Source organism: Sorex fumeus, unplaced genomic scaffold (genome assembly GCF_029834395.1).
Source record: "Sorex fumeus unplaced genomic scaffold, SorFum_2.1 ptg000003l, whole genome shotgun sequence".
Taxonomy (NCBI): Eukaryota; Metazoa; Chordata; class Mammalia; order Eulipotyphla; family Soricidae; genus Sorex; species Sorex fumeus.
In genome coordinates, this window is record NW_026606060.1 from 50,784,481 (window position 1) to 50,805,278 (window position 20,798).

The 20,798-nt window shown below is 42.8% G+C and overlaps 1 protein-coding gene across 3 annotated transcripts in view; it reads left to right on the top strand.

The window, feature by feature from the left end:
• The first annotated feature begins 622 nt into the window (after window positions 1–622).
• Window positions 623–20,798, top strand: part of STAB2 (stabilin 2) — a 171,007-nt gene continuing 150,831 nt past the window's right edge. For all 3 annotated transcript variants that reach the window (XM_056116349.1, XM_056116363.1, XM_056116356.1), the window contains exons 1-3: window positions 623–825; window positions 4,644–4,783; window positions 6,544–6,659. In XM_056116349.1, the coding sequence (XP_055972324.1) occupies window positions 748–825; window positions 4,644–4,783; window positions 6,544–6,659 (334 nt within the window). In that variant the 5' untranslated portion in view covers window positions 623–747. The remainder of the gene's footprint in view (window positions 826–4,643; window positions 4,784–6,543; window positions 6,660–20,798) is intronic.

Below are 20,798 nucleotides of genomic sequence, written 5' to 3' on the forward strand. Positions count from 1 at the left end.
TGTGGGAACACAACTGTTAGGGCAGATAAACTTCAAAACCTCTTTAACTTTACACAATTATAACTTTTTTTTTGGTCTCTTGCAACAGTCCCTCACTAGTGAGATTACCCCACCCCACCCCCACCCCCATAAGCTGGGAAAAATAAACAAAATGCAAAGTTGTGATTTGATTGGGCTGCAGTCACCCTCAGGAGGAGACTACCCCACTCTTGCAAGTCCAGGGCCAGAGCTTCTGCAAGACACCCACCAGGTACCGTGCCCAGCCAGGGGGAATGCCGACAGGTTAGAGCCTCACTTTTGAGCAGGTACCTTTGCATTCAGAGAGAGCTGCAGTTTTCCGTGGTGTGTTTGTGTAAATGTGGGCAGGACAGTGGGTCTGGGCGTAGGCAGGCCTGGAGGCGGACCAGGCAGAGCAGCGTAAGGCAGGAGCTCCTTCTTGGGAGTTCCACCAGGCACAGAAATTCCAGTTGGTGCCTCCGCCTCAGCCCTGTCAGGATTTCCTGTCATTCAGCAATATAGAGTGGAGAGTGGTCAATTTCACCCCCGACCCTAGGATTTGCCATTTTTCCTGCCTGCCGGCGAGGTCTCAGATAACATCTGGTTCCATCCAGGCGCAGGAGAGGAACAGATTTAAAAGTAAACACTGAAATGAGAAAGAATTCACTGGGAATTCTTGAGACTGCATTCAAATAGCTAAATTGTTCTGACAGGTGCCTGGCACGAAGAAGGAGCAAATATTTCCTCGTCATGCTACAAATTTTAATTCTTTCATTTCTTGGATTGGTAGTGCAGAATTTCTGTGCCCTGACTGAAACGCCAGAGCAGGTAAGATGAGACTTTCATATGAGTTTTATCAGTTCGTTTTCCTGGGTTATTCTAAACCTTTGTTGTTGTCCTTGGCAAAATCTTTCTAAAGGAGAGAGCTTGTGGAATAAAAGGCTTTCAGTGGGATAGCACCATTTTCCTAGTAATCCAGTTGTTTCTACTCCAGGGCTAACACCTTCTCTGAGGATTTCTGACTTTAGTGCTAACATTGCTCTTCCTTTTTTTTTTTTTTTTGCTTTTTGGGTCACACCTGGCAATGCACAGGGGTTACTTCTAACTCATGCACTCAGGAATTACTCCTGGTGGTGCTCAGGGGACCATATAGGATGCTGGGAATCGAACCCGGGTCGGCCGCATGCAAGGCAGACGCCCTACCCACTGTGCTATCGCTCCAGCCCCCCAACCCCCGCATTGCTCTTCCTTCTACTGTGGTTTTGAGTCTCCTGTTTTTGATTTGTTTGAATCGTCTCGTCACTATAACTGCAATTACATTGTACCATTGTGAGTGTAGAAAATAATTTTGGCTGGAGAGTGATGAGCAAAGAAATGCTGGGGAATTCCAGGATGGGTGTTAAATAGTTGAGCTACACAGGAAGGGCACCAGAAATTCTTCCCTCTCTACCTGCCATAAATTATAAGGAAAGAACGCAGGGCAATCGACTCGGTAGCCCTGAAGAAGCACAACAGTTTGCTTGTCACTCCATCAGCCTCCTGGAAGCTGTCATCCAAGAACCAGAGCAGAATCATGCCTACCGCAGGGCCAGCTGTAGAGGCTGCCAGAGGAGTGAGTGTGGGGCCAGCCCAGTGATATACTGGAAATGTGTTTCACAAGCTATGAGTCCTGCTTTATGAATAATAAAACCTTGAGGCCAGAGGGATAAACAGGGGGTCAGGAACTTCCCTTGCACACAGCCAACTTTTGCTCAATTCTTGGTACTGGACAGGATCCCCCAAGCACCACCTGAAGTGATCCCTGAGCACAGAGCCCAGAATAATCCCTGAGCACAGTCAGTCTGGCCCCCAAACTAATGATAATTTAATACCTTAATACAATTCTGCATCATTTTTTGCCACACATTTTAGGCACAGTGCTCAGGGTTTACTCCTGACTCTGTGCTCAGGGTTCATTCCTAGTGGGCTCAGGAGAACTATATGTGGTGCCCAGAATCAAACTCAGATTGGCCGCATGCAAGATAAGCATCCTACCCACTTTTCTATCTCTCCGGTCACTTGTATGAGGAAAATTTTATCAGCACCATGTTTTCTCCTGATGACTTTACTCTGCTTCTCACAATGAATGATCTTGATGAGGCATCCAAGTCAGGAGCTGCTGAGATTAGATAGGGGCAAGTTTGAACTGTGGCTTTTGTTTGTCGAACAAGTATTTCTGGGGACTGAGAGATAGTACAGGGGTAAAAGTTTGCCTTACATGTAGCCAACCCTAGTTCAATCCCTGGCACTAAACATGAACTCCCAAGCACTGACAGGAATAATCTCTGAGCAGAGAGTCGAGGAGCAGGAGGAGGAGGAGGAGGAGGAGGAGAAGGAGAAGAAGGAGAAGATGTGACCCAAAAAGAAGAAAAGATAAGACAGAAAAGCACAAACATTTCTGACAACTGTTGCTGTGCTCCCTTCCCACAAGATTTTTGTTTGCTTTAATTGTTTTGTAGAAGGGGCCCTACCCATCATAGTTGGAGGGGTACTTGGGACCAGTGGTGCTCAGACCTACCAGTGCTAAGGCCTCTGATGATGGGTCCATAAAGAGTCAAAGATCAAATTGGATTGAACATGGTAGGTGTGTGCTCTATCTCCATAACCGCTCCTGCAGGGGATTTTAAATGAATAGCAAAGACAAAAGTGGGTGCCTCTGGTCAGCTAGTGGAAAAGGTAGAGAGATGACCCAAAATTTTCAAAACCTGCAAAATGGGTCTGTCTCTGCCCTTTGTAGATGGCAGCAGTGGGTAAGACGTGGCCTCACTTAGCAACACACAGAACTTGACTCCAAGCTGAGTTTCTTGGCTCCTGAGTTCCAGTTGTCTCTGTTGTACAAAGTGACTTTATCTTAAGCTTGATGTGAGAATGAAGGAGACTTGAGAAAGGGAAGAAAGTCTATTTGGCAAGACCAGTACCAGAACCACAATTAGTGATCCAGAAGACAGAGCCAAAGTGGGCTGCATCCTTCATTTCGGTTCAGCTGGAGATGCGATTCAGTGGTAGAGCACTAGCTCGTAGGAGTGAGGTCCTGGGTTTGATCCCTGGCACCACAAGAGTTCATTCTAGCCCCCAATGTTGATAATTGTCTATTTCTAATGTGTCTTTTTGACTTCCTACAATCCAGATATTTACTGAGCCAGACACTGTCCTAGGTGTTTGGGGTATAGCAGAAGATCTTCTTTTAGGAAGATTAGCATTGATATCTTTAACTATTACTACTTCATTGGGGTTGCTTCCCTATCAATGGTTGGAACTAACCACAAGTGTGGGGGGGGGGGGCTGAGGGTAGGTAAGATAGAGAAGAGACCTCGGACCTCACGGCCACCCATGTCCTTCTAGGACATGAAGCCAGTGGAAACATTGTCAAACCTGGCTCCGAGAGTGGGATTTGATATCTCTTTCATGTTTGCCTAGGCAAAAAGACAATAATATCTGGGAATGATCATGCTGGACAAGATCTGAGGGTTAAAAGTAAAGTAAGGGAGGGGGCTGGAGCAATAGCCCAGCAGGTAGGGCGTTTGCCTTGCACGTGGCTGACCTGGGTTCTATTCCCAGCATCCCATATGGTCCCCTGGGCACTGCCAGGAGTAATTCCTGAGTGCATGAGCCAGGAGTAAACCCTATGTATGTCCGGGTGTGACACCCCCCCCCAAAAAAAAAAGAAAAAAAGAAAAAACAAACAAACAAAAAAGTAAGTAAGGGATATTCTTGATAACCTTTCAGTAACAATATTGCAAACCACAATGCCCAAAACAAAAGGAGAGAGAGAGAGAGAGAGAGAGAGAGAGAGAGAGAGAGAGAGAGAGAGAGAAGAAAACTGCCTGCCATAGAGTTAGGCAGAGAATGGGGGTGGGTTGTAATGGGAGGAGACCTGGGGACACTGGTACTTCAAATGTACACTGGTGGAGGGATGGGTGTTGGAATACTGTATGACTGAAATCCAATCATAAATAGCTTTGTAAGGGTCTGTCTTGCAGTGATTCAATTAAAAAGTTTAAAAGAAGAAGAAGATAACTATCCAAAAGACTGCAAGGTTTAGATTAGAATATAGTTCAAAATGTCAGAACATGTGGCTAGCATGTGTGAGGTCTGAGTTCGATCTTCTGGTGGTCTCCGAGCACTTCAGGGTAAGGCCCTGATTGAAAGAGAAAAAATTGCAAATGCCTGAGGAGTAGACAATTTGTTCCTCAGCATTTAGCATGCAGACCAAATACCCCTGTGCAGTCACTGCTGAAAGATTATCACTGTGACCTGTTGGTTTGTGACCAATTAGACTTGAGTAGTCCTGAAAAAAAAAAATTTCCTATTGCAAAGAGAACTCTACGGTATAGTTTTGGTACTCTGTTTAGGTAAATAAATATAGTGATACTCCATTACCCCACTTCACAAATGAGTGGTACAAGTAGCTCCTGCATTTACTAAGCAGCTTGGTGACATTTCTTGTTCGTTCCAACATCCTTTCCAACAAAGACGTAAAGCATCCCACCGATCTTGATGTTCAGACCTCACGGCCACCCATGTCCTTCTAGGACATGAAGCCAGTGGAAAGGTTGTCAAACCTGGCTCCGAGAGTGGGATTTGATATCTTTTTAATGTTTACCTAGGCAAAAAGATGTGATAAGAAGGCTATGCTTACGATTAAGACCGAGTGCCAAGCCTGCTCAGACAACGCTGCAGTCAACTGCCCTGATGGCTACACCAAAATTACCAAAGGCATTTTTGGGATTCAAGACTGCAGATACTGGTAAGAAAAAAATGAGCTTTTTGAACTCAAGGGAGTATCTACCCAAACTGAAAAATTTCATTTTTAAAGACAAGCATTTCCTTGATTTTCTCCCTCATTCTTATATTATACCCAGCCCAAACTAAAAATATGCTAAAAGTCAGTTCCTCATCTTACTAACGAGCTGTGATCCCCAACACTGGTGAGAACCCAAAGAAGGAAGAGACATAAATTGGATTTTCTTCACATTATGTGCCATCAGTTTCTTCCTATAATTCTCTGGTGATTCAAATTCATCATTGAAGGCTGATCCTCCAGAAGACCGAGCAACTGTTTTACCCACCAGGAAGTAGTCACACAGCTCAAGTGCAGCACTTTTTTTTTGTCATTTACTCAGTTTACTAATTTAGAATTCAATAGCCCTCAATTAGTGTGTTTCTTACTCAGGAAAAATTAGTATAATATCTTGTTTAGTGTAAATGTAAGCCTCAACACTGCTCTACCTCACTGATAAGATTCACTTCATGTGACTGTTCTCTGTTCTAAACCTAAAATAACTTTTCACTGAAGTTTCCCAACATTCACTGACCTAGAACTAATACATGGGCAGTATTTGACAGAAGGAAACAAAATATGTTACCAAAGTGATCACACATTTCAACCGGTTTCTCTTGAAAATATTGAAAAGATATTAGGTTTGGATTTAAATTTTTATGTTGGATTTATTAAAAATGAAAAAAATTGTAGCTGGAACTTATTTTTTAATGACCAAAATAAACATTTATTTCTATATATGTCTACCCCCACCATTGCACACATACAATCTGCAAACACACAGAACAAGATAAATGCACCCAAGTTCCCTTTTAAAATGGAAGATTCCGTCCTATCATTCATTTATGCTGGAACAATCCCAAGGCTGGTTCCTGAGGGAATGTTTGCTTTTGCCTTTGACTCTTCCCCTTCATCTTTCTAAGAGATGTTCCCTTAGTACTATCAAGCTTACAAAGAAGTCGTCAATTTTGTCTCCAACTTGAGTGCCCATAATTCCAGTGATCCTACTGGCATTTCACCACTGCTTGAGAATGCAACCTTGAACCCCCTGTCATACTCACTTGAACAGTCCATTGAAAGAAATGATATCTACGAAGGTTTGTCTCTTGGTGCAGTAAAGTAAAACCCTGGAATGTGCCCTCCATAGAAAGAGATCTTAATTCTTGTTGATGGAGAATGGTTCTTAACCTCCATAGATTGCTTTTCCAGAATTTCATTTCAGCTGATGCAGAAAGAATTCTAAGGAACTCATTACTTTATCTCCCTTGATAAAATTGTGCCAAATGTCACTCACTCACTGTATTATATCATCTATTACAGACATGTCATATGCTGAAATGGCATAAAGCATTGAAGTCATTACCATCAATTTTGGGAAACTTTACTTGAGTAATTCAGAATCCCCAAAAATGAACTTCCAAGTTATGCTAAACAACCCATAAAAATTAAAATAAAGTTAACGTATGCTAAAACAGGAAACACCATGAGAAGTGAACCCTGAGCACAGAGCCTGGAGTAAGCCCTAAGCACCACCAGGTATGACCTCCCCAAAATATCAAACAGCTAAATTGTATTTGATAATGCAAATTTTATTTTTTTCAATGAGCTTTTAAAAATGTTTATATAGGTAAATGTAAGGAAAAATATATACACATAGGGAAATCCAGCTACCCCAAGCTCATTGCTTTTCTCTGACCGTGGGCTCACGTCCTGCGTTTATCTCCAAGGTTCATAAATGGGCCAAGAGGATATACCATAACCCTCCCTGGGTGCCGCCACATCTGCAAGAAGGACTATGTGCAGCCACAGTGCTGCCCCGGACACTGGGGCCCAGACTGCATGGGTAAGTGCAGCCGGCCTTTGAACTCAGGGCTTGCTTCAATGTCCCATTTCACGGAAAAGGGAAATGACTGAGGCCTGATGCAAAGGAATCTGTCCATACCTTTTTCTAAAAATTAAAAAAAAAAAATTCAACTCCTTGGGGCTGGAGTGATAGCACAGCAGGTAGGGCGTTTGCCTTGCACGCGGCCAACCCGGGTTTGATTCCCAGAATCCCATATGGTCCCCCGAGCACCGCCAGGAGTTAATTTCTGAGTGCATGAGCCAGGAGTGACCCCTGTGCATGGCCAGGTGTGACACCCCCCCCAAAAAATAATTCAACTCCATGAGAAACTTGCTCTTACTGTTTCAGCCTTTATATTCTCCTCCAGTTAGAGAATCTGTCTTTAACAGCAGGCCTGGGCAAGCTGGACCAAAGGGACAAGGGAAAGAAGAAAATTCATTTTTCTGAGAAAAGATAATATTCCAGAGAGAAAATAAGAATGCTGGGCTATTATAAACCAGAAGGTGATTTTAAGAACCAGTTTTTATGACAGCATCTCCCGGACCCTAGTTATTGCTTGGTTGCAGAAATCACCATTAAACATCTAACAATTTAAGTTGTAAGATGCGATGTGAGACTCGCAAGGGCAGATTCCACTGTGAGAAAAACCACTAACTAAGTCAGAGTCCACAGTTTACTTGAACCCCTGTGAGCAAGTGGAGCATCTACTCACTGAAATGGAACCTTTGTTCTGATTCCAGCGCTTAATACTCAGGAGTGGTGGAGTCCTTGCTACACCCTGCAAACGATGTCAATTCCCTCTTGTTGACAGAAAAAGAAAATCAGGCCTTTTAATTCATGTGTTTATATTTATTTTTCTTTTTTTTCTTTTATATATATATTTGTTTTTCACCTAAAAGGAGGAAAGGGAAAAAATATTCTCTTCTCTTCTGTTGTTGTTTGGCTTTTTTTTTTTTTTGCTTTTTGGGTCACACCCGGCGATGCACAGGGGTTACTCCTGGCTCTACACTCAGGAATTACCCCTGGCGGTGCTCAGGAGACCATATGGGATGCTGGGAATTGAACCCGGCTCGGGCCGCGTGCAAGGCAAATGCCCTACCTGCTGTGCTATCACTCCAGCCCCAGCTTTTTTTTTTTCCTTTCAATTAAAGTAATATAAACAGTAAGCACACTCTCAAATTTTCTTTTTTTGGGGGGGAATGGGTGGTGTGGGCCACACCCGGTTATTCTCAGAGATTACTCCTCACTTTGCACTCAGGAATTACTCCTGGAAGTGCAGAGGGGACCATATGGGAAGCCAGGGATCAATCCCAGGTTGGCCATGTGCAAGGCAAACATTTTACCGGCTGTACTGTCTCTCTGGTCCCAGTTTGCAAATTTTTAAAAATTGCATATTTTTTTAAACATAGCCATTTGTGTTCTATAACATGTAGAAATACCTAGATTGTTTGGCTGATCTCCTTAGCCCAAATTGCATGCCTCACACTGTCTTCCTGTTATGTTTGCTGCTGTTGTGGTGGTGTTGATGGTGTGGGTGGGAGGGGGAGTGGATTGCTGTGGGAGGAGGGGGTTGTACACTTTGTGGAGTTTGCCATTTGTTTTGTAAATGTATTTTCCTTCATTCCGTTCCTTCTGTTGTTGCTGTTATTGAAATGATCTGGGGTCACACACACACACACACACACACACACACACACATCCACGCCCAGTTGTTGCTCGCACCCTTGGTTGTGGTGCCCATGAGGGTGGCAGAGTGGGCTATAGTGCTCATCAGGGACTGCACTCCTTAATTTGTGGCATTCGAGAACATTCTGGTTGTAGGATTCATCAGGGGGTGCAGTGAGGCTCACCTGAGTTGCTCTCCAGAAATCAGAGACTTGTGGCCACAGTGCTCCCTATAATTCTTTCAGGGAGTTGGGGGACCTCCTCAGCAATACTTGGGAGTCTAGAGGCTTCTCCAGGCACCACTTGGCCCAGCAATGCCAAGCCTGATGGTTAGATGCTCAAATAAAGCTCATGTCCAGTGGTCCCAAGGGTCTCCAAGGCCACCCCAGCAATCCCAGAGGCCAACCAGGACCACAGCCTGGTTCTTCTCATGGTGCTATACACATACCCTGTGTCCCTCGGGGACTGGGCCGTGCCAAAGACTGAGCTCGGGACTTGGTGCATGCAAGGCAGGTGCCCAAGTGCTTCGAGCTTTCTGCCCTCACATCTTTTCAGAGGTGATGCTTGAGGTGGGGCAGGGGTGGGGGGCAGGCACCGTGGCTGCTCATACACAGCTGGCCAGGATGCAGCTGGAAATCCTGTGGCTGCGGGGATCACAGACTGCAGAGCTGAGAAGATCATGCCCGTTAGCTGCTCCAGAGATTCCAGCTCGCCCCCTCACACCTGCACAGCAGCAGGTTTACCCCAGAGCCATCTGCTTTTCTGCTGTGCTGTTGTGTTGTGCTTTGTTTTGTTTTATCATCTTGGATGGCCACACTCGGTGATGCTCAGGGACTGACGGGGCTCAGGAAGCCATCTGGGGTGCTGAGAATCAAACTCCGCTGGGCCACGTGCAAGGCAAATGCCCAGCCTGCTGTATTACCTTGTGTTGTTAGGTTGTTTCTTTGGCCTTGTGTTGTTAGGTTGTTTGTTTGTTTGTTTGTTTCATTTGGGGGTTTAAAATACCATTAGTAATTATTCCTTACAGCATTAATTCCCAACCCCAGACTCATCGCCAATGTATCCATCTCCCTCCCCCAAGCATCCCTTCCTCTTCTCCCCTGTCCCAACTCAATTTTGTGGATTATGTTCTCCCATCATGTGTCTTTTGGCCCTTGTTTCCCTACACCTGTCTGTGTATCTTTCAGTCCCACATAGGAGAGAGCATTCTGTATCTGCCCCCTTTCCTTCTGACTTCGCTCAGCATTCTGTAGTTTTGTCCATGTTGCTGCAAATTGCATCATTTTGTTTTTCCTTAGAGCTGCATAGTATTCCATTTTGTATGTATACCACCACTTCTTTTTGTTTGTTTGTTTTAATTTTTATTAGTGAAACACCATGAGGTACAGTTGTAGAATTGCAAATTTTTGTGCTTAGGTTTCAGTTATACAATGATCGAGTACCCATCCCTCCACCAGTGCCCATTCTCCACCACCAATGATCCCAGTACCCCTCCCACCCCCCAACTCTCCAATCCCACCCTGCCTCTGTGGCAGGGCATTCCCTTTTGTTCTCTTTCTCCTTTTCGGTGGTATATATGCCACCACGTCTTGATTCACTCATCTGTAGTTGGGTATTTGAGTTGTTTCCATACCTTGGCTATTGTACTAAGTGCAGCGGTAAACATAAGTGGGCACGTCTGTGAGAATCTGGAAACAGCCAGTGTTGGCGGGTTTGTTGTGAGAAAGGACCCCTCATCCACTGATGGTAGGAATGCCATCTGGCTTAACCTCTATGGAAAGTAATATGGAGAATTTTTTAAGTGGAAATACAAGTTCCACATAACTTGGCATCTCTCCTGAAAACACAAAACCATTAATTTGTGGTGTTGTTTTTAACTAACAAATACATTAGTGATAGCTTTCATTCATTCAGGTTAATGGCATTTGGCACTAGAGAGATACTTGCTCTTCATTGTCTGATTAACCCTTTAGATAACATTTTGAGCTAAGCATTTCTATCCCATTTCACCTGTGGGGAATGAGAGTCTGAATAGCTCCTGACAGTTTCCTCTGAGCTGGTAAGTGATGGAGCCAAATGAAATTTAAGACAATCTGAATCAAAACCTGCTGTCTTTCTGCCCTGTCCCACTATTTGAATTGGGGAGTGGAGAGGTAAGAGAGAGAGTGAGAGAGAGAAAGAGAGAGAGAGAGAGAGAGAGAGAGAGAGAGAGAGAGAGAGAGAGAGAGAGAGAGGAGAGAGCTTTTTAAAAATGAGTTTCTCCTTTTCACTCTTCCAGTAGTCAGTGCCTGGTTCATTCTGACCAGGAAAAGTACTATCCTAGAGTATTCTGACTCTTTTCTCTCTTGACTTTGCTGCCTCAGTTTCTCTGGGTAGTTGGTACTGCCAATTTCTGAGTCGATCGTAGCCAAATAAAATGATTCAGAAGTCAGACTTCCATGGTTCAGGAACTTTCTTAGCACTAAGGTGGTCATGCTCACGTTCCCTTCTGAGAGACATCTCAGAGTGGGAGACCTTGGGATGTTCTTTTACCTTTTTAGCCCATGAAAATAAATTGAGTACTAAGTTATTCAATATACATACCAGAGACCAGTAAAGGTTTCGTCCACACCACAGTCACATAACATGTCCAACCTGATGAACATAGAATCCAGCCAAAAGGACAAAAGAACCTGGGCCAGTGATCAGAAGTTCTAGATGTGAACCCAGTTTCTTCATTACCAGTTTGGATGAACTAATTTTTGCCTACCCCTAACTGCCCTTTCAAGTGGACATGGAACTAACTTGCAAAGGAACTGACTTGCAAAAACTTCAGTAGCTGTTTTAAAATATTAATATAGCTCAAGGTAGTTGTCAACGTGTATGAGACAAAGAAGGTATTTTATAAAACTATCTGATGGAATAATGATGAGGGAACCACTATAAAAATGATAATGAGGTAAAAAAAAGAAAAATGGCCCCTGGATTTAAAAAGGAGGGCAAACAAAGCACCCTTTCTCTGAATAGTGGGTTAGTTTGTTTGGGCATTTGAGACACACGCCACAGCAGTCAGGACTTACTCTGGGTTCAGTGCTCAGGAATCACTTGGCTAGATTTGGAAGATCATATGTGGTGCTGGGGATTAAGATGGGATTGGCAAGGTGTTAATGCCCATACTATCCTGCCAGACACTGAGGGTGGCTTTAACAGTGGATAATTCATAAAACATGAGCAGCAGACAAACCATTCAAATTCACTGGTGGGTTTCATGTCATTGCACTGTGCCACAGAGCCAGTAAGGATGCCTGCATATCTGAGCCTTTCTCTCTGTTAGGTGTCAAAACCAGAAATGCTTAACACGTACAAATCAAGGCCAGTGCATAAATTCTGTTATCCTCTCGTTGGGGCGAAAGGCTGTTTCTCTTTATCTTCATCTTCCAAACATACTAAATGTCTCAAAAGGTTTCCTTCCTTTGGCTCAGGAAAGTGATCAATCCTCTATGTGGCTTTGTATCTCACTTCTCACATGTTAGAGCAATGACAAACAAGATCTGATTATCCCAGGACATTTCCGGGAGCGTAAGACCATTTTGGAGTTGCTGACATGTGTCCATCCTTCTTCGGGAGGAAGCGTGATATCCGGAATGGCCTTCCGTCCACCAAGGGGTACAGCAAATGTCACCCTTTTGACACATTGACAAAGACATTTCCACTCAAGCCCTCTGGCCTACTTTTCAAATCATTTTCAGATTACCTGATTCAAGGCAGAAAATCGCTCCAGCATCAGCTCGGATCATCTGGAAAATATAGATATGCAGAATTTTTTTAAATTACCCACCAACTTCTGAAATAAATGCATAAATTCTAACATAGGCAGGAGAGGGAGGAGAACATATTATTTTCCATGAAGAATGAATTGTTATCTAAATTTAACATGTTATTCTCTCATTATGATTTGCACTGGGCCAGAGAGAGTATAGCCATTAGGACACAGCCCTAGTTTGATTCTCTATACCACGTGGTTCCCCAGAGCATCACCAAGTATGGTTCTTAGAGGCCCCCAACATGACCGGCATGACCTTAGTACCCCAGCACAGTGGGGCTAAGAATGTGAGTAGGTGAACAAAAGGGCTGCTCGTGAATTCAATTGTGATCAAAACTTTTATTATTTCAGAGGGTAGTGTGCTTAGTTCATATTGTTAAGATCAATGTTATCAAATTCTATACATTTACTTTAATTCATGGTGTATGCGTGTGTGCGTGTGTGTGTGTGTGTGTGCGTGTGTGTGTGTGTATGTTCAGAATACTTTTCTATTTTCTATTCCTTGCCATTCACTGCAATGGTTGCAAATGACAGACTCTGGATTTGAAACCACTGTTTGATTTTATTTTATTCCCACTTTATTTAAACATCATAGTTTACAAGATTGTTCATGATGATTTGTTGCAAGCATTAAATATTCCAACACCAGTCCCACCACTACTGCCACCTTCCGTCCACCACGGTCTCCATTTTCCCAACCACCTCTCAAGCTTGCCCCATACCAGTCCCACAATAATGTGTTTTATACTGCTTATAGGGCTGGAGTGATAGCACAGCAGGTAGGGCTTTTGCCTTGCACTCAGCCAACCCAGTTGATCTGAGTTTGATTCCTCCGCCCCTCTCAGAGAGCCTGGTAAGCTATCGAGAGTATCTCACCGGCACAGCAAAGCCTGGCAAGCTACCCGTGACGTATTCGATATGCCAGACACAGTAACAACAAGTCTCACAACGTTACTGGGCCCACTCGAGCAAATCGATAAACAATGGGAGGACAGAGACAGTGACTGCTTGTTACCATTAAATGGTTAAAAGAATGATCAAAAAATTATTTCCATTGAAAACTATTTGTGAAAATGTTGTATCTCACCCTGGGGACATTAAATCCTTATCTGAGAGAAACCACTGTTTCAAGCACCGACTTTTTGGCTTTGATAGACAGGTTGTACTGAGGTCACGTGAGACACCTATTTTATATCCGTTTCACAGGCAGATAGTCCATGCAGAACTCTAAAGGGAATACCAGCGCATATATTTGTTTAGAAGCTGCTCATGCCCAGACTTTTGAAACAAAAGTGGTGACATGCAAGAGGCCCTACTGGAGGTCCTTGAGAGATAAAGTCACAGTGAGGGAGGTCCCTGACCTCCAGCTGTTCAAGAAGTTTATTCTCTTTCTTTAAAGAAACAGAACTGCTGATGCCTTGCTATTTGCTGATGCTGAGGGCTTACAATAATAAAGTCTAATGCCTGGATGAGCAGTCACCAGGAAAGAAACCACCAGAGTAGCCGAGACCACAGAGAAACGAGATAGTAACCTAAGACCGCCTTATCAGGCACTAAAGTCTTTCAGTGCTTAGAAATATGCCCTTAGAGCCAAATCCCAAACCATCTCATGGATTCTGAGTGTCCGTTTATCATTTTGTTCCTTCATGAGGGCCTAGATAGTAGCAAAAGATTTGAGAAGCAGGAAAGAAATCCACATCCTTCCCTTAGAAATTTTATTTAAAAACCAAATAAAAGATAAGCATTGGAACACTATATGACTAAAACTCAATCCTGAACAACTTTGTAACTGTGGCGGAAAAAAATATGTAATGACCAAAAAATAAAATAAAATAAGTCATTTTTTGGAAATGGTTAAAATATTTTTAGGGTATAAAATAAAACCATCACCACCCACCCACCCACCCACACCCACCCCCCACCAAACACACACACACACACACACACACACACATAATCTTGCTATATTTTTTTGCAAAATTTCTCCCAGACAATAATTTGTTGAGGAGCTACTATGTATCAAACATACAAACATCTAGTTTATGATATTTTGGTCAACAATAGATCCAATTATAAACTATATGCCAATTATAAACTATATGCAGGGCCTTTATCCTACTAGGGTTTTTGCATACAGCTTAGGTCTATAGTCAATTACACTGTCTAGATATGTGTGTCTATATATGTGTGACCACACGATGACAATATTGCCTCAGAACACATTTCTCAGAATGTCACCCTGTTACTTATCATCGCCTGGCTACATATGATATGTCCAGTCCCAATCCTGCAAAGGAGCTCACAGACAAATTAGAGAGAGACACACACATACATACAGAGGAAGGAAAAGCCAGAGCTGAGCGTCCCAGGGAGGCCTGAGGAAATTCTAAAAGTTCTGCAACTCTCCTTGGGGTGTCATCCAATAAGTGCAGAGTCACTGTAGAGTCCCCCCCCCCCACTAACCCACTCCTCCTTCCTCTTTTTCAAGGTATCTGATTGTGTTGTCAAGTCAGCTGCAGGAGAGGTAGCTCCACCCCACCCCTACTCACCACACACACACACACACACACACACACACACACACACACACACAATGATCTAATCCTAGAAAACTTGCTTCCCTCATTAACTGAGATCTTTTGGTGCCTAGAGCTGATTCCCGGATGCTTGAGTTTCCTTCTAATTTTACCTGCAGCTAGTGTGGTTGTGCGGCAAGATCGCAAGCTCTTAGTCACATTAACATCCTGTCCCTGCTTTACCCTATTCTCATGATGTGGCCTTGCAAAGGACTTACTTTCCCAGAAGTGTTGTCAGATTGAGAAAATCATCACTGGGAGCATCCCAGTTAAATTTATAAGAGATAAAAAAAATTGATATATGTGTGGGCTGGAGCAATAGCACAGCGGTAGGGCGTTTGCCTTGCACACAGCCAACATGGCCGACCCGAGTTCAATTCCTCTGCCCCTCTCGGAGAGCCCGGCAAGCTACCAAGAGTATCTTGCCTGCACGGCAGAGCCTGGCAAGCCACCCGTGATGTATTCGATATGCCAAACACAGTAACAACAAAATCTCCAGTGGAGACATTACTGGGCCCGCTCGAGCAAATCGATGAACAACGGGAGGGCCTTTACCTTTACCTTTATGTGTATGGTATTTGGACATAATTATCCCCAAAACTCCTTTATTGTTAATCTGCGATTCCAATTGAACTGCATCCAGTTTAATGCTCATCACCCTCATCACCAAAATGGAGATGATGATGCTAATAAGCTAGTCTCCAAAAGTCTTGCTGGGGATGGAGTGAGCCTGTACTCAAAACGTCCTTGGACATAACTCCCGCAGGGGAGACACACCAACTCTTCTCCTGACCCTTTCTGTCCATTCTGTCCATTTGTGATTCTCCCAAGACTGCCTGCACTCAATTTCAGGAAGTATTTCTCTTTTTTTGTTGGGTTTGTTTGTTTGTTTTGCTTTTTGGGTCATACCTGGCGATGCACAGGGGTTACTCCTGGCTTTGCACTCAGAAATTATTTCTGGCAGTGCTTAGGGTACCATATGGGATGCTGGGGATCATACCCCAAGTTGACAGTGTGCAAGGCAAACGCCCTACCCACTGTACTATCGCTCCGGCCCCAGGGAGTATTTCTTGACTGGATTTTCTACTCTATGGCCCTGACCTCGTATATTCTGGCTTAGTGGCTAAAGACTTAAATTTTGAAATATATGAGTCTGGTTGCAATATGAGTTTTCACATTTCCCAACCACATGAAATGGGATGCGTTTATTTATTTCTTTGAGATTCTGGTTCTTATCTCTGACATGAAAGGAGGATGATGGTGATGATCATGAGGAAAAGGATATCTTCCTGCTTGCATCATGGTAAGGATGGAAAGACTCAGGAGAAAGCAAAGTCCCCACTTGCAGGTGACTCCCCCAAGCACAGTTCCAGGCAAGTCTGATAACTGACTAGAGCAGCAGCTCTCTTCAAAAGAAGGGAGCACTTCAGGAATAAGCTGAACACCGAGTCTTCCTTCACCAACTCCTGTTGGCCTAGTGCAGGAGGCACAAGCCCCTTTGTGCACTGGTAAAACTTTATTTCACTTTCCTATAAACACTTTTTTTAAAAATGACCAGCTTTGGAACTAATTACAAGCATCTGATGAATCTTGAATAAATGAATGGATTTTGAAATAATTACAGACATCTGGTGAATCTTGAATGAATGAATGAATAAATGAATGACATGACATGATATGACATGACATGATATGACTTTTAAAAAGCTAGAGTAGGGCCAAAGAGATAGGACAGGGGTGAGGTGTTGCTTTGCATGCTTTGCAACCTGGGTTCAATACACGGAACCATAAATGTTCTCGAATCCCTCAAGGAGTGATCCCAGAGCACAGAATCAAGAGTAAGCCCTGAGCCCAGCTGAGTGTGGCCTAAAAAACAAAGTGGGGAGAAAAATAAAGGAAGAAGTGAAAGATATCTGCCTAAAGAAGCACCATTACAAGCCTTGATGGCCCAAATGGGGTGGAAATCCTTATCTCTGAGCCTGATGGTGAAGCAACCTCTCATCTCTGGGTCACGGTTTCCTCTTAGATAAAGTGTGCTCATAACCACTTCATGCACTGTGGTGAAGACTGAACATACTGGGATACAATGTACTTGGCACTCAACCCAGGGCACAGAGGCTAAGAACAATAATAATAAGCAAGGACAGCACAAAAAGAAAACAAACAAGTCCAGAAACCATTTTAGGAACACCTGACCCATGGGAGATGTTCCCAGTGGCTTGTCAAATGGTCTTTTAGATGAAGAAATGCTTTCTGAATCATGGTTCTCTTCCAGCTAAACTATGTCAACAGAAGACTTAGAGATCAAAGGCAAGAAAATATGTATAACTTATCATGCATTTGCTTTTAAATATCTCTGTTGGAGCCAGAGAGATAATACAAAGACTAAGGCACTTGTCTTGCACCCTGTGTATTATCTCTTTGATTGCAACCAACCCCAGGTCTATCCAGGCATTTCACAAGGTCCAATGAGCACTGTCAGGAGTGATCCCTGAGGACAGAGCCAGGAATAAGCCTCAAGCACTGCTGTTGTGGCACAAAAACAAACAAAAACTCACTTTCTAAGGAACAGGGACATAATTCAGCAGTAGAACAATTGCCTACATGTATGAGACCCTGGATTCTACCTCTGAAAAAAAAAAAAGGTGTGTGTGTGTGTATTTGTGTGTATGTGTGTGTGTGTGTGTATACACGCGTGTATAAAACCCCTTTACCACCAGGTGTCTTCATTTGTTTTTCTTCTCCCAGTCAGTATAGTGTATAAACTATAGGAAAATATCCCTTCAGGGTCAAAATAGAAGTAGAGATAAATTCATGATTTACAGGAACATAAACCACTTTTTTGAGCTTTTTTATTGAACACATAAACTGTTACTGGATTTACTTATTTTTTAAGTTCTATTTTTACGTAAAGTAAAACTTGCCCTTTTTAGGATATAGTTATGATTGTTGACTCATTTGAAAAATTGTAAAACAGCCACCACAATAAAGGCAAAGAAATGCTGTATCATCCCCCAATGTTCCCTTTGGTATCAAGTTCACTTCCAAGTCCCAGCTGAGAGCAAACACTGACCTGTTCCTCTGACTATAATTTTACCTTTAGGTTCTGCGGCTGGAATTACACAGCATGTACCTTTTGGAGTCTGGCTCCTTTTTTTTCGGGGGTAGGAGGTGTCTCCCAAGCAGTGTTCAGGAGGCCAGGGGCCTTTCAGAGGATTCCTCTGAACTCTGGACACATTTCCACCTGTCTGCTCTATAGGTATCTTTCTTTCCTGTAATTGCTCTTCTGATTTTCTCTTTGTCTCTAACTTTAAGGAATTTTATTGTGGTGTATAACTTTCTTCTTATATCTTTCACTAGGCTCTTATTGGTTTAGATTCATCGAGTCCTCAATATAGCTATTTTTTGGTCATAATATTTCAAATATATTTTCTGCTCTTTTCTCTTTCATACTTCATTTATACAAATTCTACAATGCTTTGGGCTGGAGTAATAGCACAGCGAGTAGGGCATTTGCCTTGCACACAGCCAGCCCAGGTTTGATTCCCAGCATCCCATATGGTCCCCTGAGCACCGTCAGAGGTAACTCCTAAGAACAGAGCCAGGAGTAACCCCTGTGTATTGCCAGATGTGATCCAAAAAAGCAAAAAATAAATAAATAAAAAAACAAACTCTACAATGCTTGAAGTTGTTCCACAATTCACTGATGCTCTGTTCACTATTTTTTCAATCTTTTTTTCTGTTTTATTTTGTATGATCTATTGCCATGTCTTTGTCACTAAACTTTTTTCTAAGGATTTAAACTGCTGTTGGTTTTATGTACTGTGTTCTTATCTCAGATATTACATTTTTATCTCTACATTCTCAAAATGGGTTTAATTTGATATAATTAGATAATTATATCTCCTATAGCCATACTAAACATGCTTTCCCCCTTCTACCTTCTTGAATATATAGAATATGGATATAAAAACTATGTTCATATATCTTTCTATTAATTCTATATTGTGTATACTATTTCTGAGTTGGTTTCTATGAACATTTTGTCTCATGATTTTGCATGCCTGATATGTTTTTTATTGGATGTCAGTGCTGTGAATTTTACTTCATTATGTGTTTGATAATCTTGTGTCTTGAAAACAAACATTTTTTTAAATTTCATTGAATTATCATGAGCTATATACAAGTTTCATGTTTGGGTTACAGCCACACAATGATCAAACACCTATTCCTCCACCAGTGCATATTCCCCACCACCAATATCCCTGGTATACCCCCCTTTCCCACCCTCCCCCTGCCTCCATGGCAGATAATATTCCCTATACTCTCTCTCAACTTTTGGGCATTATGGTTTGCAATACAGACACTGAGAGGTTATCATGTTTAGTCCTTTATCTACTTTCAGCACACATCTCCCATCCCGACCGATTTCTCCAGCTATCATTTTCTTTGGGATCCCTTCTCTATTCCAGCTGCCTTCTCCCCTTTGCTCATGAGGCAAGCTTCCAGCTACGGAGCAATCTACCTGTCCTATGTATCTACTATCCTTAGGTGTCAGTCTCATGTTATGTTGTTTTATACTACACAAATGAGTGCAGCCCTTCTATGTCTGTCCCTCTCTTTCTGACTCATTTCACTTAGCATGATACTCTCCATGTCTATCCATTTATAAGCAAATTTCATGACTTCATCTCTCTTGACAGCTGCATAGTATTCCATTGTGTAGATATACCAAAGTTTCTTTAACCAGTCATCTGTTCTAGGGCACTTGGGTTGTTTCCAGATTTTGGCTATTGTGAACAGTGCTGCAATGAACATACAGGCACAGATGTCATTTCCACTGTGCTTTTTTGCATCCTCGTGATATATTCCCAGGAGTGGTATTGTGGGGTCATATTTCTAGTTTTTGAAGGAGTGTCCATATTGTTTTCCAGAAAGGCTGGATTAGTGGGCATTCCCACCAACAGCGAAAGAGTTTCTCCACATCCACGCCAGCACTGGTTGCTTTTGTTCTTTTGAATGTGTGCCAGTCTCTGTGGTGTGAGATGATATCTCATTGTTGTTTTGATTTGCATCTCCCTGATGACTGGCAATGTGGAACATTTTTTCATGTGCCTTTGGCCATTTGTATTTCCTTTTCGAGGAAACTTCTGTTCATTTCTTCTCCCCAGTTTTCAATGGGGTTGGACTTTTTTTCTTGTACAATTCTACTAGTGTCTTGTATATCCTGGATATTAATCCTTTATCAGATGGGTATTGGGTAAATAGTCTTTCCCGGAGCGATAGCACAGCGGTAGGGCATTCACCTTACAAGCGGCCAACATGGCCGACCCGAGTTCGATTCCTCCGCCCCTCTCGGAGAGCCCGGCAAGCTACCGAGAGTATTCGATATGCCAGACACAGTAACAACAAAGTCTCCAATGGAGACGTTACTGGGCCCGCTCGAGCAAATCGACGATCAACGGGAGGGCCTTTACCTTTTTTACCTTATTCTGTGGGCTCTTTCTGTATCAAAACAAACATTTTTGAACTCCCCTCTTGGACAAGCCAAACTATACTATAATAAAATAGCACCCAAAGAAACTATAATATTCCACGTTAAAGGAATATTATAATCAAATTTCTGGAACATAATAAAATTAATTGTAAGCTCATTTTTAAGCATTGTTCATGAAGAGTAGAGCAACCGTTAGTCTGAGGCTGATTTCTCTAGGAATGAGACCATCAATTCCTAATTATCCCCTGCGGGGGAGGGGAGGTGCACCACACCCTTTAGTTCTCAGGTAACCACATTAGGCAACAGAAATCAAATAGGGTTTGGCTGCATCCAAGCCTTACCTCCTATACTACCTCTCTGGCCCTCAATTCCAGAACATCCACACTGGTGCTCAGTGTAATATGAGACTTTCTACTCAGACTGACAAAAACACTCAGTATTCCTCGTCCGGTATGAGCTGGATGCTAACCCTGCATCTGTCTGACTTGGGTCATTTTACCCCCACATTAGATTCTACTTGTCTAGGTGTCTTCCTCTCCTATATGTGATCAGTTCTTCCTTTTCATTTTTATTTTAACAATCTTATTAGGGTTCGTGTA